The sequence below is a fragment of the Enoplosus armatus genome, chromosome 17 (assembly GCF_043641665.1).
Source record: "Enoplosus armatus isolate fEnoArm2 chromosome 17, fEnoArm2.hap1, whole genome shotgun sequence".
NCBI lineage: Eukaryota > Metazoa > Chordata > Actinopteri > Centrarchiformes > Enoplosidae > Enoplosus > Enoplosus armatus.
In genome coordinates this window covers 12,763,293-12,787,370 of record NC_092196.1, presented here as the reverse complement: position 1 = coordinate 12,787,370, position 24,078 = coordinate 12,763,293, and the positions used below count along the sequence as shown (strand labels likewise).

The 24,078-nt window shown below is 41.8% G+C and overlaps 2 protein-coding genes across 2 annotated transcripts; both read right to left on the bottom strand.

Annotated features, from left to right (window-relative positions):
• Positions 1–369: 369 nt before the first annotated feature.
• usp36 (ubiquitin specific peptidase 36) lies at positions 370–13,746 on the bottom strand. Its single transcript, XM_070923145.1, has 20 exons — positions 13,725–13,746; positions 9,867–10,132; positions 9,511–9,732; positions 8,325–8,435; positions 6,520–6,622; positions 6,330–6,397; positions 5,769–5,839; positions 5,596–5,678; positions 5,347–5,458; positions 5,116–5,256; positions 4,663–4,763; positions 4,427–4,565; positions 3,961–4,326; positions 3,259–3,483; positions 2,737–2,861; positions 1,952–2,647; positions 1,339–1,562; positions 869–1,057; positions 636–751; positions 370–501 (listed from the first exon to the last, which is right to left on the bottom strand). The coding sequence occupies exons 2-20, from the start codon at positions 10,117–10,119 to the stop codon at positions 370–372; spliced, it is 3,477 nt and encodes a 1,158-aa protein (XP_070779246.1). The 5' UTR covers positions 10,120–10,132; positions 13,725–13,746.
• A 1,067-nt stretch (positions 13,747–14,813) lies between these two features.
• On the bottom strand, positions 14,814–22,672 carry LOC139299830 (metalloproteinase inhibitor 2-like). Its single transcript, XM_070922759.1, has 5 exons — positions 22,391–22,672; positions 16,860–16,960; positions 16,663–16,768; positions 16,424–16,548; positions 14,814–16,308 (listed from the first exon to the last, which is right to left on the bottom strand). The coding sequence occupies exons 1-5, from the start codon at positions 22,518–22,520 to the stop codon at positions 16,111–16,113; spliced, it is 660 nt and encodes a 219-aa protein (XP_070778860.1). The 5' UTR covers positions 22,521–22,672; the 3' UTR covers positions 14,814–16,110.
• Positions 22,673–24,078: the final 1,406 nt, after the last annotated feature.

Here is a 24,078-nt window from a genome sequence, read left to right as displayed (position 1 = left end):
ACAGCGATTCATTTGACATGGAGGTGTAAGGGTTTCTGTTAAATACCGCATGCATAGAAGAGACTGAGCCACTCACTGTGGTATTTGGATTAAAAGAGGATATGAGTTAAATCCCACTGGCCAATGTTACTGAAGCCTGAGGACAACATTTCATGTCTGTTTAAAACTGAGATTGATGGGGCTGTCAGTCAGACTGTGCTGCTTTTGGCTCACATCTAATTCAGGAATTTGGGTCTAAATTTAACACAAAACAGAGAGATTAAAAAATAAAAAAATTAAAAAAAAGAGTGAGAAAAGGTACAGAAGTTTGGTATACAGTCTTGTTTGTCTTGTTTCCAGTCAGCATGCCCTCAACAGCAATCTGGACTCTCAGCGACGGACTCCAAAAACTCTCTTCCCTCCGGGTGTTACAGACCACTTGTTCCGCCTGTCCTGGATCTTCTGGAAGATGCTGCTGCCACTTCTCCACTTCTCCCTTTTATAGTTTTTCAGTTTCTTCACCTAGACACGTTACATTCACACGAAAACAGATGGAAAAGTTGAAGAAGAGGGACAGTGACGACGGGCACCTTGAGATTAGCAGAACTAAAGACAAACTGTGATTTAAGATGACATGTCTTGTTGCGTTTCCTCACCTTTCCCCTGTCAAAGTCTTCATCCCACTCGTCGATCACAGTGTCACACTTGGCTTGGCGGACATCATCAATAGCATCTCTACTAATAGCAGAGACCTCTCCATCCCAACTGAGGACTAGATAAGGCAAACAAAAAACCTATAAATGCATATAAAAACATCTTTTGCCACAAATGATCAAATTAAAGTATCACCATACAAAGCTTCAGATTTACAGAGCACCCAGTGTCTCACCGTTGGCTCCGTAGGCCTTATCTGTAGCGTTCCTGAGCAGCTCCTCTACCACCCCACTCGTCTTTTTCCCATCCCAGGCTACAGAAGCAGCACGGGACGGGGTTTCTCCTGACCCACTTGCATCAGCTGCTGCCGCCTGGCTGCGTTTGTAGCCGTCCTTCACTTGGCTGTCCCACACTACCACTGCGGCTGGATTTGAAAAAACAATCAGCAAAAAACAAAAAAAAAAAACAGATAAAAAAAAAAACTAAATTAAATTTGACATTCTCAAAATGTAGTGAGTCATGCTCTCTTAGTATGATTGTGAAATGACTGGTCAGCTGAGAGGCTGCAGTGGTGCTGTGATTTTTCGGCAAATGGCTCCAATCAATACAGAGCAGCATTGTACGTTCCGTGTTGGCATGGAAACAAGATCGGACATTTGCCGTTTGCATAGTGTGAATGCATGCAATATGTGCATGCTCACATACCTGTGCCTTGTTTACTTGTTTTGCCGTTCTCTGCGCTGTTCTTTCTGGAGGGGGGCTCCGCTGCTTCAGGCTCATCGTTCTGTCCATCTGAGCATCGCCTGCTCTCCTCCCACAGTCTCACCTCTTCTTTTAGCCTCTTCTTCTTCCTCTTTAGTTTCTTTTTCAACGTTATCAAATTGCCTGCATCATTCTGAGCGGCTTCTGCGGCCTTCATCTCAGAAGTGCTGTGGTGAAAAAAGTAAGGTCAGCAAGGTTAATGTTGTGCAAACTGAGGGTAAATATTTGGATTTGCGTGTTTTCATACACAAATTTGACTTTTTAAATATTTGTAGAGAAAGATGCATGATGTTAAGTGCTTCAGAGAAAGCAATAGGAAATAAAAATAGGAGAAGTACAGGCATACTAGCAGCATTGTGGGAGTTTCTAGTGTCTGACAGTCAGACATGAGTTCAATGGTAGAGCCAACTGGTTGTTATAGAAACAAAGTTATGTGCCTCTTTTTCGAAATTATGAGCTCAAACTTTACTTCAGGCAGAACGTTTTGAACAGAGCTGAAAAATATTGGGAAACAAAAACAGACATGTAACTAAAAAAAATGAATTTGAATCATAACCTTTCCGATGCAGAGCATGCGTCAGCTGAAGGTGTGTCCTGCAGAGCCTCCGCCAGTTGCATCTTCTTTTTCTTCTTCTTCTTCAACTTGACAGAGTCCCTTCCCTGTTCTTTCTGATTGGCCTTACACTGCGTTGGCGTTGTGGCAGCTAACTGAGGCTTCTGCTCAGACTGTTCTGTTTCTGGATGGGATGTAAGACTCCACATGCCACCGTGGCACCAATCCTCTTCCTGGTTCGATGTCTCCAGGTGAGACGGGACACACTCCCTCTCCTTCGCTTTCTCGCCATCCTCATTCTCCCTCTTTCGCTTTTTCTTTTTCTTCTTCCGCTTCTTCTCGCTAGCCGATTCCGCGAGGTTGGGCTGCGACGCTGTAGCTGGGGAAGAGACTGATTCTGCGTCGCCCTCCACCTCAGAATGACGCCGTTTCTTTTTCTTCTTCTTCTTTTGGTTGACCTTTTGAGCTGGAGGGCTGTTGAGGTCTGGTTCTTGGACCAAGGAGCTGAGGTTGTTGGAAGACTTGGGGCTCTTTGGGCCGGCACTGTGAAGCCCGTTGGTTTTAAGAGAAAGGCTGGCGTTTGGTTTTTGCAGTGTAGAGAGAAGGGACTGTTTCTGAGGGCTCTGCTGTTTGAAGGATCCACTAGAGTGGGCTAAAGGCTGCGATGACTGGACTTTAGGTGAATGGAATGGAGCAGCTCTGGGAAAAGAACAAGAGAGAACATCTGGATTTACTCGACCACAGACAAACCTGCATTTCCTTTGCAATATGGGGTTCAGAGCTCATACCTGTGTGTGTGAGAAGGTGAGGCAAAGGTGGGGGGGTTAAGTTGATTTCGATGCGTGGGGTCACTGGACAGCTGGCGTGGCAAAGGGGGCAGAGCATCAATGCTGCTCGGACTCCGGCTGCGAGCCTGCAGTTATCGACATAAATAAAAACTTGGTGGTCTAAAGAAAATAGCCATGAATGTGACAAAAATAAGGAAGAGGAAGATTAAAAAGGGATGGCAGGAAAAGATGGAGGGAGGAAAACAAAGAGGAAAGGGTATGGCAGAGAAGAATTAGAAATGGTTAGAAAAAAAGGACAAACTAAAGGAAAAGAAGACAAACTCTAAACAAGTGCTACCATGTGGTTGATTAGACAGGCAGACTGGAGAAATAACACGTTACATACAGCAGAAAATAAGCTAGAGAAGGAGCGTTTACTTGCCTTAATAAAACTACTTATTGAAATCAATGGTCAAATTTGGGATAGCAGTGTGGAGTGAGGCAACAGGTGGTGCTGCTGCTGTGGATGGGTATGAAGTTCACCTTCTTGGCCGACAGGGCCAGTTTCTTGGCAGGTGGAGGTGACATGGTGCTGGTGGCTTCAGACGTGATGTTGTTGAGGGCCGGGGGTTTTATTTTCGCCGTCTTCTGCTCCTCTGTGCTCTGAGAGCGCTCCACGCTCCTGGCTGGAGACGCCAGGCCGTTAGAGCCTTTCCGTGGGGTGGAGGGAGTCTCTCCTACTGGCGCACTTTTGGGACCCACAGAGTCCTGAAAGAGAAACAAAGGCAATCATAGGCTGTGGTTATGCGTCTGTGCATCCACACATAGCCTGTTATGCATCTCCAGCATAAAAATCTGCATACTTAAAAGTATGTACTGACGACTACACACTATCTGTTCCTTCTATTCCATATATAGTATGCAGAACGCATCCTGTTCTCAGGAAATCAGACTTCTACATTCAAGGTGGCTACAGGATGTTGTACATACTTATATAATATTAATTCTGCATTAGAGCTCGATTCATCAGTTAGTAGATCGACAAAAACATATTTGGTATATATTTTGATGTATATATTTTGTCATTTTTTTTATTTCCTGTGTTAGCTTATATGCATTTTGCTGATACATGTTTCACACAATACGTTTTTAGATCACAATGACTTTCACATCTAAATGATGTTATCAGATGATTAAAACTGCAGTAAGGTTTGTGTTTGTCTACTTTTTCAGTGACAATCTTACCTTTGAGTCAGTGGTGTCGGCAGAGGAAGAGTCAGACAAAGACTTAAATGAGGTAGACGCTGCCATGCCTCTGCCCTCGCCACCTTGCTTTTTATCTCCCTCCGTCCTGCTCAACCCATTGTTGGAGGGAGTCGGCGTGCTGCTGCGAGGCTGCACTTGGCTCTGGGGGGAGGGCTTCTTCAGCTTCTTGAAAGGTTCCTCGATAACCGTGGGTCCACCTGGCAGCTTCGGCGGGCCGTTGGAGGATGACGACGTCCAGTTGGAGAGTCTGGGCTGTGGCTGAGAGCTCACACCGTTCCTGGAAACGGGCAGACCCAAACCACCGTCCATGGACTGGATCTTACGCAGTTGTGCAGGCTCGAGTTTCTGAAAAGAGGAGTATTGAATTTGTATTTAACTTGTATTAAAAGAAACTGAGCCGCAGTTTCAGTCCATACAGTAGGCTATCTCTCATCTTGTCTCATACCTTTGTGACCTGCGGGGAGGAGAGAGGCCCGTTCAGGTTGGCCCTCTTTATTTGTTCAGACGACACACTGTTCTTGACGGGATGCAACATCCCCTGCTTGGTGGTCAGCCCATCTGCATTCTTCTTGGTTTCAGGGATCCTTTAATATACAAAGAAAGACGGTTTATTTAATCATATATCCAGGAGGACTGGACACCACCTTCTTTGATCTCTTGCTGCAGCCCACAGCTTCTTACCTCAGGTAGAAAAGCACGTACGCCTGCTGGTTCAAGACCACTTTGATGTTACTCGAGTGCACCATTGAATCATTCATTTGGTACCATTGTCCGTTGCTTGCCTAAGAGGAAACAAGGAAGAGATGATGTTTTAATGAACAACCTTACACAGTAATTGTCTGGGACATTTATTATATTTAACCTTTATTTATTTACAGTTAAACAATAAAAACACAAACAGAACAGAAAAGGGCAGGCTCAGTTGAAGCAGTTACAGGCAGGTAAATTGTTTAATTTTAGATCAGATTATATATCTTTTTCCAGGCATGTCATTCACTTGATTAGAGAAAACAGACTCCTTATATCATCTACAAACGGTTTATTAATTTCCAAGAAATATTATGTCTTGATATTGTGATATCAAATACATATACAGAGATTTTATCAATATTGCCATCCATATAAGCATCATACCTTGACATAGCAGTAGTAGTGACCAGCGTGACAACTGTAGCCAGAGTGCACCAGAACGGCATAGAGGCCATACATAACAGGATCGCCTGAGCTCTGAGACATGTAGGGGCGGATGTTCAGAAATTCTGGGTAACCAACATCCTGAAAAAGAAAAAGACAGAAATATGAGATCACTGAGAAATGAGACGTCTCTTTCAAAAACAGCCAATAGTGTGAGAATTCTTTGTTAACCTTTGTTATCTTTCCTCCGCTGAAGTTGGCAAACCTCTTCAGTGAAAGCGTCAGCACATTAGATGTTCGATGGACTGTGAAGCGTTTGGTCGCTGGCACTTTCTTTTTGCACCTGGAGAGAGAAAAAAACAAACAAAGACATGATACGTCATCCAAAACGGATGTCTAATGTGAATAAACGTACCTGAAAAAAAATAGATCTATTCCACCGCCCTGCAGCTGTCGTCAGACTAAATAAACGGCACTCACTTGGCACACATGTAGGCATTCTCTCCACTTAATACGTCCGGTTTAACGAACAGTTCCAGGGCTCGCACAATGTTTGCTGCTTGCTGACGGACAGAAACAGAGAAAATACTTTGGAAAAAAATATTATATACTTCACAGAAATAAAGGTTATATTGAGATCTTGTTTAACATACCCGAATCTCCACAGCAATGTCCAGGTAGGGGTCATATGTGTCTGACACACTTTTACAAATAGAGCATTTCACTGAAAAAAATACAAAATAAACCAAAATTAACAACAAATCTGACTCTCCTGGCACCAGCTCTGAAGATCGACAATCTGTTACAGGGTGTAGCAGGGTGATCAGCGATTACTGGAATATTTCACACAAGCGTCTGTTCCACTTCCTGTGGACAGAAGACTATCAAGAACCTCAGACCAAACATTAAGGGGAAATACATTAACATTTGGCACTCCTCTCAATATTTCCAGTTCAGATCTGATTGTCATTAGTTTCTGGACCAAACTGACACTTGCAAAGGGATCTGGTGAATTCCATTGATTTCTAGTAGTAGTTTTATATTTGATTTAAAATGATAAAACTTCGTCCTCTTGCAAACGACATTCAGTATTAAACACACATTTAGTCAGACTATACAATATGTAATGCCATATTTAGAGATTTAAGGATAACTGTAATGGAACAATAACGCAATACCAAAAGCTACATTTCTGTGACAAAAAAAGTCAATACCTCTTGACCTGAGGTACCCTCCAAAGATCTGGTGAACCAGCGTTGTGGCCTGAGTCTGCCTGTCAAGCCTACAGGCAGGAAGTAAACAATGAAAGCGATCATCAAAGCAGTGTTTAAAAAGAAAAACTGCCCGGTTTTATATGAATATACTCACTTTGAACACTTTTAAGCAACAATAATAAAGCCTTACTTAGGGTAGCCATTGAGACAGGCTTTCTGCATGGCATCGATGGTGTACCGCAAAAACTCATGGGCGTCCTCCTGGCTTCCAAAGCGAAAATGTCTGGCAATTTCTGTAGGTGACAAAAGTGCATGTTAGCTGTGTGCTAATTCAATGCTTCCAACCCAGAGCGCATTAACAAAATCAAGTATTCTTAAACGAGCAAGTAATGACTGCTGCTTTAAATTCAATAAAAGGTGAGCTGATGTGCGTTATTCACTGCACAGGATCCAATGTGTATAAACAATGAAAGCCCAAATATTTGCATTATGTCAGGGAATCCACAGACATGCTGACAACAAAAGGGACAGCCCAGCAGCTAGAGGAAGCAGTATCAACAACCCTTTGTTCTGCCGACATTTGTATTCTCTAAAATTAAGTTAATGCAAAACAACAGAGAAGAAGCTCATTAAAAGACAAAGGCTTTAATTCATAATCTGACGACTTCCTGTCAGAGTTAAAGGCTGCAAAAGGACACAAACAAGTGTGTGTTATTTTAACAAATATGGCAACTAGATAGGCTAGAGTAGCAGGTTATAATGTGGTTTTAACTACTTAAGATGTTTACGCGTGGCAATTAGGCACATGTTCGTATTATACAGTTAAGAATAACCAGTGAAGATAGTTTATTTAATATTTTGTAAAGTTTAAAGAGTACACTTTCATGGGTACTAACAGTTATAGTGCAAGTATCTCAGACGTGCAGTTCAACAGTGACCTAATAAAAAGATTACAGTCACTCAGTGATTTCAGCAGACTGACGTCTCATCATCTCACATTAAGAGATAATGCAGCTCGAAACCATTTGCCTCTACTGTTATTTCCTGATGGAAAAAGGGAAAGTATGAGCTGGTAGAGTTATAATGTAGTCATCACCACATTCCCAGCACAGCATCCCCATACAACAATGAGTCACCGCTGAGTGGGAAAAAGGAATAAGACACCATGCTCAAATGACCAGTTCGGGACAACATCTTGAAGATATGAAATCTGTGGGCGTACGATTGGGTGGTTGTGGTTTTATTTTGTTTGTGAGACCCCGGCTGTGAGATCCTGGGCCGATTTCAGGATCGGTTGCAGTAAGCTCTTTTAGATTTTAGTGCGATGAGACTGCACTGTATTTCTTCTTTTTTTTTTTTTTTTTTTTTAAGAGGACGTCTGTGTTTAATTTTCATTGTATGCATTTACGTTGTTCTAACTGTGGAGGCACATTTCAAGTGCGTGTGTGGGGGGAAAGGGAAACGATAAAACACGAACAGCTAAGTCCAGGTTGGAAAGAAGGGAAAAAATGTGGACTGTACATTTTCGTGCTAAAGCTGCTCCTCTCAGCCCGCAGTCACAAGGAGACAGAGAGGGCATCGTGGAAGGAGAGGGGGGAGGGAGAGACAGAAAAAGAGGCGCAGGAGGTGGAGACATGATTGCAGCAGCACATAAGGAGGAGGCAGGCAGGTAGGGAGGGGACTGGGGTGGAGGGAGGGCTCCTGTGAGACTACAGCACAGTGCCTCACCATGTCAAGGTGCAACTCACACCTCATCTCTACTCTCGACACGGTGTTCATTCACAGCCTGCAGTCTCACCGCTCCACTTTTGGACTGCAGTTACCGGCTGTTGTCACATGGGACACTGTGGCCAGTGGTGCGTCATCGTGCCTCTGGCAGTATTCAACCAAAAAAATCAGGTGTCTGTGACTCCTGACACAACCCACATTGAAAGTAGCGAGAACAAACTGCTCAGGCGCAGTCGCGCAGTGTTGAAGGGAAGCTGGTGGTCTTACTTTTCAGGTCTCTGATGAAGGACACAGGCTTGATGGCATTGCCTGTGTTGGCAAAGGCTTGGATGATATGGTTCTGCATTATACAGATCATACAAAAGCCTGACTGGTGACCTGAAACACAGACAATAACAACAACAAAGAGAATCAGAGTCACTCACTAAATGAAAGCACCTAAATGTGACAATACTCTGAGAAACATTACTGATCATAACAACACAGTGGTGATCTGTCTTTGAGTATGTAAAAAAACCCACATTAGCTAGACTGCATGTCATTTATGCGATGCTTTTTCTTACATGTAATGCCTTTTTTAGCCCCTACCCCCTTCCCTCAAGAGTGGATCAGCAGCTTGCTTTGCTTTTCTCACCATTTATCGCTTCACTTTCTATTACCTGAAGCATATTCTGAGCTGTGCCTGCTGCAAGAGCACCTCATTTACTGTACGCTCTGGTAAACTGTGTCTTGTTGAAGCAGAAAACACAAAAACTTCAAGACTTCAAATCTGGGTGAAAATCAGTTCAAACAGACTTGCTCCTTCTTACAAAAATCCAGATATTTTTCAGTGAGATTTGGTAAAAACTGAAAGTAACGAGCCTTACATACAGTATACAGTTTGTGGAGCCTTTACCAAGTAAGGCTTTGTCCCTCAAAACGCAAATTAGATTTGTTTTGAAGGCTTAATCATTGGCATCTCAATGCCTTTGTCACCTGTAATACCACAACATAATATGTCTGAATGAAATGAAAACAAGGCTGCATCTGCAGCTTGGTTCCACTCGTCTGGACCAAAGTAGAAAGCGATTGCTGTGCTTTTGTCCATTTAGGGTGCTTACTATTTTACAATTTAGCCTTTAGCACTGAAAGTGTGATGTCAGCGAGTCTTTGTTTTCTATGCTTGTTAAAAGTCATTAAATTGTAGACTGCTGATGTTTCAGAGCCTGAATAAAACTTAATGTGAACAAACTGGCCAACTGAAGCAGCTGTTATTGTTTTTCTTCGTCAGCTGCTTTGGCTTGGACTCCACATTGACATTCAGCCACATGTGTCTAACAGTAGCGGGGTTAAAGTAATTTCCAAAACTTAAAAACTATGTGGGTGTGCATGTCGTGTTAAGAAAAACAGAAGTGAATGAGAGAGTAAATGCTGCGAGTCTGGCAGCATTTAAGAGCACGACTCAGGTACTCACAGGCACGGCTGTGCTCCTTTGAGAGTAAGTAGTTGGCAAGTGGCGGGGTGTAGGTGAGACACTGCACTGTGGAGTTGAGGAAGCAGGTGTTCCCTAGGTTGTGGAGACCGGCTCCCACCCTGTACAAGCGCTCCCATTTAAGTGTAAGCTTGTTCCCTGGGAAAAGCATCTTCTGCGGGGCGGGGATCCCATCGCTCTGGCCCCCAACCACGTTCTCTGAGACTGAAGGAGGAGTGCAGTGAGATTTGGTGGCATTATCAGAACAGTGATATACAGAACACAGAAACTGGGCTAGTACCAAAGGCATGTCAAACTACGAAAATCTGCAACATTTTCAGTTCAATTTGAGAGCTTACCTTGCCTCTTTATCTGGGCAGGCTCTGTGGCCTTCTGGCCTGTAGCGCCCTCATTCCTGGGATTGAGGATCACATACTTGTTCTTCAGGCTGTCCAGCTGATAGGAGAAACCCTTGCTGGCAGGCTCAAACTCTATCTTCTGCAACAGGACCTTCTTGGCGGAAGAGGCCAACAGTTTATTGAGGTCGCCCTCATCACCCGTCTCCTTTCGACCAGGTTTTAATGCCTCCTTGAGTTTATCCACTATCGGCATTGTTGGAACATCACTGCAGAGAAAGTTGGATTGAGTGTCAGTGTGATAAGTTGTTCTCAGACAAACACACACACACACACACACTTCACTAGACCCACATGAAGCTGCATGAAACAAATAACAATGCTCATTTACACCTCACAGTACTGTGTCTTTGCTGATTATTACATGGTCAGTGTGCTGAGATTTGAACCTGTGACCATGACACTGTTAATGGCCTTCTGAGGTGAAAAGGACAAAAAGTTAATCTTCAGTTGATCAGATAAATGTTGAATTTGATCTCTCAGATAATCACTTAAGTGCCAAATAATGCCGTGTTCTGCTTGTGCTTCGGTAGGTACCTCTCCAGGCCACATATCCTGACGTGGCTCCACAAGAGACATAAGGCCTGAGTGCATCAGAGGAGCCAGCTGGGTCTTGGCAGCTGTCCCTACAGTTATGCAAGACATTAGACGTTGGTAACATAGGGTGTGTGTGTGTGTGTGTGTGTGTGTGTGTGTGTGTGTGTGTGTGTGTGAGTGTGGGGGGGGGGGGGCAGCATTTAGAGGACATAAGGTGTTAACAGCTGCTGTTAACTGCGGGGTCAAATTCTTATCATTCATTTTGCATCAATGTTTTTACTGTTATCTTCCACCAACTGGCACGTTTCTTCAGTAAAGCTATATATCATAAAAGTTCATCATCTGGACTGTCAGTGATAAGAGTGAAACAAAAAAACTAAAAGACAACAAACGTTGCTTGAAAAAAATGAAAACATTTGCATTGGCTTGTCTGCTGTCCCTTTAAATACAGTGAAGCTGAGTGCACTAAAAGGACCATTTCAGTGTAGATAACAGTGTGTGCACATTTCCACAAAAACCGTCTGCCAGAGTCAGCCGAGTGAATGACTTCTGACGTGTTTTTTTTTTTCTACAAAAAGGCAGCAGGCTGGCAAAATGTGTTCAATGCTGACTGAGTAGCGAGTAAACCAATCACTGGTCTCCCACTGCCTCAATCTACTCAGGATGTAGCCGAGCTGCCCCAAACACAACAAACCCTCGTAAAAAGTGAAAGCATTGCATCGCATAGATGTCACACAGAAAACACCAAAAGCACTGAGAGAGTCGAGCTCATCACAGTGGGCAGTGACGACATGAAGAGGAAAGGAGGGCTGAACATGCATTGTATGCACAAGGGCACGCTGACCTTCACGTGCGGCTGATACTGATACAACTAAAGGACAACACAGCCTACAGGGACGCAGCTAACTGCAGTGATGTAACTGCAAGACCGGACAGCAGTGTTGATAAACTGACCACAACATAGGTGCTTTAAACAGGTTATTATGTCATGGCAATTAGTAATGTTATTTGTACATATCACACTGACACTTTCTAATGTTTATGATGGGATGTCTCAGCAGCTACACAATGAGCAATTATCTGAAATCTTGTCTAGTTAAACTATTTCAAGTAATAGCTGTGTGATTATTGTGTAGTGACCTCTCAATATGAACATGAACATAAAGTCTCACTTTTATGTCCTCTAATGGCTTACACTGGTTATAAAAAACTATAATCTGCTTGCCTCATATTTTGGAGGTAATCCTCACACTGACATGTGTAGATACATCAGTGGAGTTGTCAGTCAATACTTTCTTCAACTTAGAAGAAGAAATAGAAGAAACACATCTGCTAATGTAACCACAGGCCAAACATCAGCAAAAACTGACATTTATCTAGGTTTCGGATAAAATACAGGTAATATTGATCCACGTAAAGCTGCATTAGCACATAATATGAGGACCAATACATAGAAGTGGGTTTATAAAGTACACTTAACAGAGTCTTTATGAGACAGACTGAATTGTTGCAAAATATTAATATTAGATATATTTTTAGTCAAGCTTATATCAATATGTCGGACTGCAAAAATGCATTTAGTCATAACAGCTGCACTGTACGCCGGTGCTTCCAATGTATAGATTGAGTGGCCCACCCCAAGAAGTTTTTTTTTAGGTTTTTTCTATCCACCCCCCAGTTCATTTCAAGTCTATGTTAAAATACATTTGAAAGTGCAGGCTACTTGAAAGGTCTGCAAGAATGGTGTTTCCTATTTGTGTGCAAATCTATAGACAAGGTAGACTCAACCACAGCGGCTGAGAAACACAAATCAAAGATAGTAAACTAAATAGTTTTGGATTTCTGGCATCAGATATCATCTTTGGCTCTGGGAAATTGTGGAGGGCATTTTTCCCTATTTTCTGATATTTTATATGATATGAAGCAGTAGTACACTACTAATCTACCCCACTAATCTAAATTGGCTGCACACTGATGAACTACAACATTAAAATTCTCTTACAAGTATTCGTTAGTGATAAAACAGAATAATATAATATTATATGATGATATAACCCTGTGGAAAGAGCCATTCTGCATAATGAGTACTTTTACCTTTGATACTAATGATACTAAGTACATTATGCTGACAGTACTTTTGTACTTTTAAGTAACATTTTGAATTGTTGCTATGGTAATACTTATTTTACTTAAGTAAGTAAATGATCTAATTACTTCTTCGACAAATGGAAAATACTGTTTATTGTTTCCATATCATCGTAAATTACAGACAAAAGTGACGATTTTCACCTAGATGACAGGATGAGTGACGTGTGATGCCTTCACGGACTTCCCAAAATATCATAATCACAACTGAGAAAACACGAGTAAACTAACTGAACCATGTTAACGGAAATGTCATGATTTTGAGATACACCTTTTGCTGAGATATAGAGAGCAGATAGAGTTTAGCATTACGGTTCATATAAATATTTAGATATGTTTAAAAAAAAAAATAAAGGTACAACTTTCTTTAGGCAAATTATTTAATCAACGTTATTCTGTTTCTGTCACAAACAATGCTGCTGGACCACTTAATATTTAAATGTCAACGAAAACATCCAAAAAGCAAAGACTAGTCATGCTTTATCACAAGGATCCAATCGTGGAATAAAATTGCGAACGATTGATTTTATGGGGAGCACCTGAATGCAGCACAGCTATTGCTGTCACTTCTAAAAATCTCTGCATCGTTGTTGCCTGATTAGGCGACTAGTTAGCTGCCTGGTTTCACGGATTTTCACTTCTTCTTGATCGTAATCATCGTTATCAACTCCAGTAGCGGGGCAGCCTCTGTAGCCTCTCTGGAGTCAACTCTTAGGGCCAGTCATCATGGCTTAAATGCTAGGTTGCTAACATCAACCACAGCTAGCGTTAATGTCGACCTGAACGGTCTCAAGTTTGGAGACAAAACGTCGTCATTATTTCGATATATACCTTCACCTTTCGATGTTTAATTGCTGTCCTTTTCCTGCTGCAGGCTCTATAGTTTTCTGTCTTTTTGCGCTTGACAGTAGCAGCAGCAGCAGCAAATTAGCCAGCGAGCTAACTTAACGTGGCGAGACCTCAAGCCTCCCTCAATGCTGCAATGAGGGTTAGCATCTCAGCGTACAGGTGGCTAACAACCCCCCAGCCGCCACATCCTACCTGTTTGTTTATCGACATCATCCTGGAAATACATGCTAACAATTATTACGTACATACAAAATTAGTTTGTTCACCCACCTTTTCGTTCAATCGTCCAAAATCGTTGACAGTAGAGAGGTCTGCTTCCTCAGCTGTAGCTCTTGGGTCTGGTATTTTCGCCCATGCTGCATTATCAGAGGGCGGCGACAACAATGACTGACACGAATCAAAGACCAATCGGGGAGCAGGTCACGCCGTAGCCGAAAGGTTCAGCCAATCAGCGCTCAAACTGACGTAGCGCTGTTAGGGAGAGAACCACACGTGACTTTCAGCCATCGCTGTTTACCATTGATGCAATCGGCGCGATTCATGTTAACATTTCTTAATGTAACAACAAAGAGCGCCGCAAAATCCTCTGTTGTAGTCTGCGGCTCTGTTAGGCTCGCATCATGGCGCTGACACGAAGCTGCCTCTCGCTCAGATGAAACTCCCTCGAGGAATTAAATCGCGTTCCCTCGTGTCAATCCCTCTATTGCTGCTGATTTGATCAAATATTTGATTATTGCAAAATGCCAGTAGGTTTCATTTTAGGTGGAACCTTTTCCATTTAATGCTGTAGGAGAAAACTAACAAACTAGTATAGCACAGAATAGTCACTCCTCTTACAGTGACATTAAAGAAAAGATAGAGGTTGCGTTTCATCCTTGAACAGATTTAAACAAATGCAGTATGTTGCAGTGTCATCTACTGTAATCAACTCTACATTCATTCATATCGTGACATCCTGAGACTATCATGGCTGATAATTGCACACACAGTATATGCTCATGGACAGTCTCGTGAAGGAATGTGTGTATGTCACATGTTGTTATCTCCACTAGGCGGCAGCAGATCGCTGTTACAGTGTCGCGAAGCAGTTATTGGGACTGTAACTACCGTAAGAAACTGAACTAAAGTGAAGTCCTGTTCTCCCTGCTCCACGTGTGCCTGTTTGGACTAGGTCAGTTATGTTTCTGATCCCTTCACTTAAAACAAAATCTGTGTATTTTAATTACATAACTAGCAAACAAAGCCTCTCTGATGCTTTGATGACCTGAAATAATTTGGAATTAGTGATGGCAGCTGGAGTCTTGTCAGTCTGCACACATTGACCATGGATGTGAAAAAAGCCAGCGCACAGCATCAAAACACGGTTTGGCATTTAATATAATAGTCAAATGTACAGTATTGTTTCAGTTGGACATGCATGCAAAAATCACCTCAAACGTCTCATGTGAAACCAGCACAAGACATCATACTAGACTACAGTTTCAAATGAAGAATCTTTTTACACTCTCATATTAATTATTAAAGTCACATGACATTTGCACAACACTTTTTATGGTCATATCAAAGGCTCTGCAAGTAAATGGATGATTACAATATGTTCTTTAATTCACTGTGCTAAAGGTCGAGCCAGTCAGACAGTTAACTATCAGGCCTCCAATTTGACCTTTAATGCACATCAAATGTGCGTATTTTGCTAATACTGTTCAAATAGTAGGTCTTCTTTCTACAATGGTGTCATTTGTCACAAAAAGTATCAAAATGTGGGCTTTTCTTTATGAATCATATAACCTCCTTAAATAAAATATGTTCTTACACTAAAGCATTACAAAGAGAAGAGCTGTAATACAAAAAAATACAAAATGGAGGATTCAATCCTCTTTTTCAGACATTTTTCATTAGAGACAATATGACTGCTGTGACAATTGTGTTCAAAGTGCATTCTTGTCTATTTAAGATTATTTAAAGAAAACAATTATCAAAAGCACTGATTGTGCTTACTCGAGACAGGTTTGCCACACCTTTAAACAAAAAAAAAAAAAACAAAGTAGGGGAAATGTGCATACTCAGCACAAGAAAGACTCTGAAGCAGGACAGGCAAGAGGTGGCACTCGTTCCTTGCGATAGCTCTGCTGTCACAAATCAGGGTGCAGATTGCCAGCTAATGTTATTTATGAACACGCAGATTCACAGAATTGTTACACGTTGAGTTATAGGTATGTATGTGTTGCATTATAGAATTATAGTTCACTTTAACAATACCTTTGGTTTAAAAAAAAAAAAGGAAATCAGAAATGAAATGAAATGAATAGCGCAAGAACAAAATTGCTATGAACAGTAATACTGAATTGTGATGATTATCCCTTTATTTCAGCTAAGGGAGAAGTGGTTTATGAGGAAGTGCTTTGGATTTAGGGGTAGAAGTGTCTGAAAGTGCTGAATTCATAAGACTGTTGATTAAAAGATGTAGAGTCCTGCAAATAACATAACATAAACATTTCACTTTTTTCAACCTCACCACAGAGCACAAAACCTTATGGCTTTCTTAATAATAATAAAAAAAAAACAAAATAAGAATTTGACCGGTGTATTTATTTGTTTTTGGTATTTATATATATCTCAGCCGCAGACATCCTCAGACTATCGGACAGTGGTGGAGTTAAGGGTCTTCGATGTCCAGGAAATCCTTTTTGGGCTGCGCTGCCCCTCTGTACCAGGCACAAGAGTCATCACTCCTCTTGATACAAGCAAAGTGTTTGGCCTGCTCTCCGCTGACCGTCTTCTCGATCACCCAGTCTGTCCACAGGCACTCCGCCGGGCTGCTGATCATGCAGGGGATGGAGGTGCAGCGGGTGATCTGCGGGCCGCAAAAGAGACCAAGTTCAGGGATTAAACATACAACAAGCAATGCACGTTTCAAGGTTTGTGGTAAATTCTACTTTAACTACTGTATATCCTTCAACTTTTGCTACCTTGCAGCCACAGCCCATTTCATAGCGCTGAGTCAGGCTCTTCTTCTGGGTGGCACTCGTGGCCTCCCAGGACTCAATGAAGTCACACAGTGTGACGTGCATCGTCCCGTCGGTCTCCAGTTTGCCTGTAGTGGAAGGAGAGTGCATTAGAAGCAGTACGACATGAACACTGATATGAAGATGAACCAAGGAACGATATTTGCTATATTTTATAATGTGTGATTTGTAACAAGTTATACCTGTGATAAGATACTCCTTGCCATTAGTCTCCAGAGTCACTCCACACACTGCAGAGGAGGGAGCAGTGTAGATGGCGTCAATATCCTGGGTGGGACCTTTGAACATCTGACAATTCAAACAGAGAAAAGAACATTTAGATTTGTACTGGAATGAAGTTTATACCCCAACATGAAAATGATAGCTTCATCCCATGTACCTTGATTTGTTTGATGTCATACTTGATCCGTTTGATGGGGTTTCCATAGATGTCATTGCCAACGTCAACCTCCTGCTCTCCAACTAGCTTCGCCCTGATAACTGGAAAGAAACAACAACAAAAAAAAAAAAAAAAACAGCCCTCATTTATATTCATTGTATTTGAAATGAAACACTATTGTCATGTTGTTAAAAACCCAAACTGGATCTGGGGTCAGTCTGTATCTGATCTAAGCCCTGCCTAGGGTTTGGCATGCTGGAGTTGGCCACAACACATTGCTGTGGCTTGGATCTGTGGAGTTTGCATGTGCCAGGTGCTGGGAAGACAGAGGCACATGAGTGTTTCATCAGCTGCAATCAGAGGGAGGAATGTGCGCCGCCTGCTCCCAGGCTCCTGGGCCGACACAGGAGGAAGCTAGTCAGCAATCTTTGAAAAAGCTGAACTAGAATGCTCCCCTCGCCCCCAGGCCTCTCTGCCGGGTGCTGACATGCAAATCAACCTCTCTTTCGTGTGCAGCCCCCCCCTCTCTCTCTCTCTCGAAGTTGCAGCTCCCAGATTCAGAGAGAGTTTGGACGGAGGGGAAAAAAATCCAACAGTTCAAGTGGAAAAATATTATCAGAGCCATACGGATGAGCGTTTGAGCTCAAATGCTGAGCATTCAACAAAAAAAATATGACTCATGTGTTTCACAAACACTTCACTGTTGTGTGAATCCACGTTGAAGTACAGAAAAGCACTGATCACACGCCAGTCAGAGCTCAATACTGATAGATTACTGGTATCATGTACTGTAGCTGACTACTACAGTGAAAAAGGTTTACTAAATCATATTCAAAAATCAAGCTCTTAAGTGGAGGAGACTAGCGACAGAGCTAATGTTAACCAGATGTTCTCTCTCAAGTCCCACTTCAGTACTTGCTTTGCTTTCCCAAGGTGGCAGCTACTGGCTGCCTCAGACCATCACTAGCACTGCTTCCTTACCAAATAAGATCAAGCCTTTTCATTTGCTTTTTATATGACGATGAAGGTATGAAGCTGTGAGCCATATGTGCCCTAATTTGATGACAATAGAGGCTTAGAGAACATCTCCTTTTAAGGGTCTAAAGAGTCGACCCTGGAAAAAAAAAAAGAAGAAGAAAAAGGAGGAAAAAAAATAGGGAAAAAAGGAGAGTGTGTGCACAGACGGAGAAAGTGATGGAGCGTTGAAGATGGTTGCATTCTGCGAGCAGGGGAACGGAGGGAGAGATCGGAAAGGAAGAGCAGTCACATTGCAGAGGTAGCGTTAGCCTAACAGTGTCCTGTGTGTGCAGAGAGAGGACGGCCCTTCAAAGCAATACTATCACAAACACACAAGTTGACAGGGGGAGGAGGGGACAGCACAACGGAGAGAGGGAGGATTAAGTTTGCAGCCAGGAAAATGTTCAAAATATGGGATTGTGCAAGCTGTGAGCTGCAGATATACTGACAAACAAGCTGTACACCACTACAGGCACGATTTAAGAGTTACAAACTGATTTTTGGTTTACAGATCAAACTCATGGAGCGAATAGTGCTGAGAAACTCTCCAAACTTCTCTGGCTACAAAGTGGATTAGTGGTAATCCCCTTCGCCTGAGTGTGCAGAATCACACACAGATCACTTCTCCTTCTACCAGCGTAAAGTAGGGCAGGTGAAAATATGCACAGTGTGTAAAAAAAAAAACACTGAAATATGGGGCTTATGTGAACGATACATATCATTTGAGCAGTTGGGCTTTAAAAACAACTTTGTGAGGGTTAGGGTTAGCTCTTTAAATTGCATCCAACATGATACAAATGGACTAATTATAAAAAGATGTTTTCTGCTATTCATTATTTTGCAGAACATCCACATTCCAACTATTTAAGTATTTAGAAATAATCAGTAAAATCCAAAACAAGCTTTCATTTTGCCAAGCCCACTCCACTGAAGCACTAATATTATAAATAAGCTATTACTTGAGTCCTCTAGTTGAAGTAATTTAGAAATATGACTTAATTCCCTGTACTGATACACAGTATCACTACTTCTCACAGGACATGATGATGTTTACTGGAACAGGCTGACCAAGCCCTTTAAAAATCATAAGTTTCAGAAAACTGGGAATTAAAAAAAAAAAAAAAAGGAACCATCTAATTTTCTAGTTACTCAAACAATAAACACATTATTTTGTATGTAATATTGTGGTCATGGGAGTGCTTTAAAAAACAAAGAGACAAAAGGGAAGAAAGCAAATGCATGTCATGTAATTGCAGGGCCTGTACATCCATTTTCCTCCCTGAGAAGCCACAAAGCGGTCAGACTTTGAACAAGAAAAACTGAACTACAAATTCAAATCGACTCCTCTGCTGATCCTCTCCAAGGATACATGGATTCCAAATCCACCATTATCCATTTGTTTACTTTTAAAAATGAAACATCACAGCGTTTGAAACCTCTTGTCTTCCCATCAGTGCCCAAATATTCTACATTTTTACCGTTTACTTTTTGTTGTTTTCTCTTTCTTCCTTCCTTTTGTGGATTGCACATGATGATGCACAAATGCTCACATGCGGTATTCTAAAAACGTGAGTTGCTCTGGATAATGTGATCAAATCAAAGTGTTTTTTCTTGCTTCAGTGAGCACATCAGATGAACCTGCTGTACAGATCGATGCAATGCGTTATCCCCGGTGATGCTGGGGTTTAAAGCAGCTGTTGTGAGAGAGTGCGTGTGCACACGTTCAGTCTGGTTTTAATTTCAGCTCTGTTTACACCGGAAGTCACGTTAAAGCCAACTTTCTCTTTCAAGATCTCTAAAGATTTCACAGCACAGGTACACTCCAGAATCACCCAAGACTTGTGAGAGAAACTGCAGAAATACATAACGAGCGCAGCATATGACCGCCCAGCATTCCTCTGCCTCGGCCAAAGACCCGAGGGATGGATTTCAATTTATGAGGAAAGTTTTTTTTTTTTGTTCCTACTCTTGTCTGTTTCAACAAGATAAATGGGACTACATGTTTACAACTATAGCTGAGCTACTATTTTGTTTTTGTATACTGGAATGGAGAGAGAAATAAGGCAGGCTCTGGTGAAATACGGCAACATGGCGGAGGTCAACTAGGGGCAGAGGTGGAAAGTAACCAGCTAAAACTGCAGTCTGACTTTTACAGATGAATGGCTCTACTCTGCTATACTTTACTAAGTCTGTACTTTTACCTCTATTCTTCACTGTGTCTTGGCTTTGCTTCCCACAAAGAAAATCCTATATGAAGTACAATGGATCATCTTCACACACCAATGCTAAAAGGGGCCCAGTGGTGCAGTGACCTCACCCAAATCAAACGTGCACTTTTTAGTAGACTCTGCAAACTTTGACTTCTTCTTCCCAATTTGAAAGATTTTCACATGAGACACGGACTGTTCTTGAGTAATTTTCCATAGGCTCCAGACACTCTAACTGACTCTATGTCTGTGAAACTTAAGTAATACTTTCACTTCAGTAAACTGTCTGACACTAAGTAGGGGTTCCTCAAGGCATGTCTTACTGTGCAGTTACAGCATGGGAATACCATACAAATTATTTTCTACAAACTAATACTGTATTCTATCCAGATAACTTTGATTTATTATAAACACAAATACCGATCGCCTACAGTTCAGAGGATAGCTGACCAGAAACTAAAACAAAAATGAAAGAAATGCCTACAGAGTAAAAGGTAGAGCTAGCAGTGGTGGATAATGACCTTCATTTTGAACATAGCATCTCATCACTTCACACAAGTTGGCCACCCATTCATTTTCTCTCTGAACTTTAGCTTTAGAAAAGAGCTGAACTGAACCTGTGACACAGCAAACTACAAGAACTCTTTAAATGTGTGATATTCTTCCTGAAGTACGAGTTGCACAGTTTGGTTTGGTTATGAAGACTCCTGGTGAGGCAAAATCAAGAAAGGCCAGAAAGGCTAATCTCCTTGACAAAATGGTGGTTTATGTTAGTGGGAGGGTCTATCCATGGTGCTGAAGCAGGGAGCAGGGGTGGGGGGGGGGATCAGTTAGGACCTGACCCCAGAGACGAAATGAATCAGTCTGGGAGTTCAGATGACTATCAGCACCTTAGATAGAGCCCTGTGCCCTTCTACCTGAACAAATGATTAAAAGCCTGCATCTAGAACTGATTTCAAATGTACAAAATGACACTAAAAATGTTAACAATAATAATAATAATAATAATAAGAGGAAGAAAAGTAATCATCTTCATGCCAAAGGTGAGAAAGGGTTTCATTGTGTCACAATAAGTGAAAGTTGTATTTAATCTTCAGTGTATTTGCTATTAGGTGTAGTTATGTTTAGGAAAACATGTAATACGTCATCAATTCTGTCTATGTTTCATCATAAAAGTAAGACGACTGGAACGATTGCCTTTTAGTAGTAGTAGTAGTAGTAGTAGTAGTAGTAGTAGTAGCCTACTATACCCTATAGCCTTTGATACTGTAGTATTTATGCCAAGAAATAGTAGTTAGACTCAAATCAAATTAAATTTCTCTTTGAGTCTTACATTAGCTACCTGAAAAGCGGCAACTTTAAAACTTTCTCAATTAAGTTAAAAGGAACTACTGAAAAAATGAAGCTTCCCTTTACAGTAAACTCTCCAGCAGGATAATGTGGTTTCTTCACCCTCCAGAGCCACAGAATCCAAATGGCAAAGAGAAACCTTTGAATAAGTCAGCTTCTGTATACATACCACACACACACACACACACACACACACACACACACACACACACACACACTCAGACCCTCAGCAAACCCCAGTTTAAATAGCTACACAAGCTGGTCACTGTTGAGACTCTCGTTAGCAGAAGGCCTGACCTGAAGGCAGCAACAAGCAGTGTTTTGTATCCGGTCAAATAAGAGGGAAACTATCTGCATGGCCTTTGAGAAAGAATAAATTAAATTGCTATTAAGTGGTCATTAAGGAAGTGCACCATAAACCTCTTAACCATTGAGGTGAGGATGGTAGAAAGGATTTCCTTTGCATGATCCTTGGCATTACTCACCAGGATGAGTGGGAAATACTACCTGTTTTGTTTTGTTTTTTTGTGAAACTTAGACTCCACAAATGAATAAAAACAACTCAGGTCAGCCTCCATAACAGGCGAAGATGAGTTGCTGTCAGATCGGATGCCTGACTATTGAAGGAGCAATCTTATAAAACTGTTCAAATGATAGAAGCACCACTATCATACTGTACATAAACAATACAGTTACCAATTGAGATTAAAATGTCATTAAGAATATCAACAGATGATTAGAGAGAAAGAGAAAAGGGAGAGGAGGGGAAGTGGAAAGAAAATTCCATCCTCCTCCCCCTGTAATTGTAAACACAAGAGTAGGGCAAGTTTTCCCTCTCAGCATTGACGGTTTCTTTGTCAAAAATGACCGAAATTATCCTCGACATCACGTATTCAAACAAATCAGGACTAAATGCTCTTTTATATGCACTCATTTATACCCAGTGAATCAACTTACCGACGTCTGAGTTGCAAAACGCCTGCTGAGGATGCGCAGGGGAGCAGCTGCAGGCTTCTGCTATTTCTTCCACCCGCCAGAGAAACAGGATGGCCAGAGTGACAAAACAACTGTTCGCCGTCCAGGTCATCGTAGAGAACTAGGCTGTTCAATTGAAAAGACAAGGAAGTGAAGGGAGTTGTGCAGTTAGAAGGAAATGCACCAAAGAAAAAAATGTCCCCAGCTTCAACAGACGGTCCACTTGTCAAAGTACGAGATGCACAAGGCGTGAGAGGGAGTTCATTCCTGTTTGCAGACCGCACTCAGGCTCGGAGGCTCCTCCAGAATGTGTTTTCCACCACCGTCAGGAGCAGCCGCCTTTTATTAGCGCAGGCTGGCGGCAGACTCCTCCCCCCGCTGCGGCCTCAGCCAGTGAGCGCAGCAGCACTGTGGAGGTCAGGGGCTCCCAAAGTTTTGACATCCACCCGCCGTCCCCGTCACCTTCTGTCACAACCCTGTTGCATGAGGAGGTGGGTGAGTGCACACTGGGGTGACACATGCACTATCTGTGAAGTCACCCTCAGCCACACACGTACACACACGTTTACTCCCCATAAACCATTTCCTTAAACCATAACCTCAACTTTTACCATCACATTTAACCTTGAACTGTCCCCCAATGTCTACAATCTACAATCCCCCCCAAACAACAGGGTTTAAATCTACCTTCAACTTAATTTATAATTCATAACTTATAACATCAGAACCTAAGAAGAAATAACCACAAATTAGCTTGGTAAAAGTTGGGACATTATGTCATTATGTTGGAGGAATTCATTTATCTTTATCTCTCTTTGTCAGTAGGTTTGGGTCTCATAAAATCAGCAGACAACTATTTTGTGGTTTAGCCATTCCAACATAGTAAAAGGAAGATCACCATATTATTTTTGGTCTGGGGAGTACGGACGTGTGCTCAGTTAAATTCATGGCAAACTGGTCATGGATTTAGGTGTTTTTTTGATGTAAAAAACGAAATGTCCTGAAATACTTCAACATTTCGGGAAACTTGTTTTCTTGCCGAGAGTTAGATGAGAAGATTGATACTCTCATGTCTGTCCGGTAAATACGAAGCTACAGCCAGTATCCGGTTAGCTTAGCTTAGCAGAAAGACTGGAAACAGGGTGAAACCATGGACTGTATATAAAGTGATATGTAAGTTAGAAGTTAAAACACATACATTTATATACAGTCTATGGGTGAAACATCTAGCCTGGCTCCGTCCAAAGGTAACAAAATCTGCCTGCCAGCTTCTCTAAAGCTCTTGAATTAACACGATGTACCTTGTTTGTTTAATCCATACAAAAACCAAAGTGTAAAAACAACGATTTGCAGTTTTTACAGGGGGGTTATGAGTCTATTTCTTGTCTGGGACCAGTAACTTCCTGGAGGCTGGTTCCCTCAACTGCTCAGAGGCATGAAACGCAAATTCAGCGTATTTTCCCAAAATGTCTAAATATTCCTTTAACTGTTTGACTAGTGGACCTAGCTGTGAGGGTCTACTGCTGATCTCCATTCTTACGCCTCATTGGCTGTGCTAACAGTAACGGTACCCTGACAATACTTACAGTATCTTACAATACCTGCGGTATCACAGGTTTTCACACAGTTGAGCTGTGATTTGTGTTTTTTGCTTTTTTTGTATTTTCTGA

Excerpts from the sequence above, each read along its gene's own strand:
- usp36 (XM_070923145.1), bottom strand. The coding sequence starts at position 10,119 with ATGCCGATAGTGGATAAACTCAAGGAGGCATTAAAACCTGGTCGAAAG. Across the intron at positions 5,459-5,595 it reads AATGCCTACATGTGTGCCAA|GTGCAAAAAGAAAGTGCCAG; the intron begins GTGAGTGCCGTT and ends TTCTCTCTCCAG. Across the intron at positions 752-868 it reads TAAGGCCTACGGAGCCAACG|TCCTCAGTTGGGATGGAGAG; the intron begins GTGAGACACTGG and ends TGCCTTATCTAG.
- LOC139299830 (XM_070922759.1), bottom strand. The coding sequence starts at position 22,520 with ATGACCTGGACGGCGAACAGTTGTTTTGTCACTCTGGCCATCCTGTTT. Across the intron at positions 16,769-16,859 it reads ATGACATCAAACAAATCAAG|ATGTTCAAAGGTCCCACCCA; the intron begins GTACATGGGATG and ends TTGAATTGTCAG. Across the intron at positions 16,549-16,662 it reads CAAGGAGTATCTTATCACAG|GCAAACTGGAGACCGACGGG; the intron begins GTATAACTTGTT and ends CTTCCACTACAG.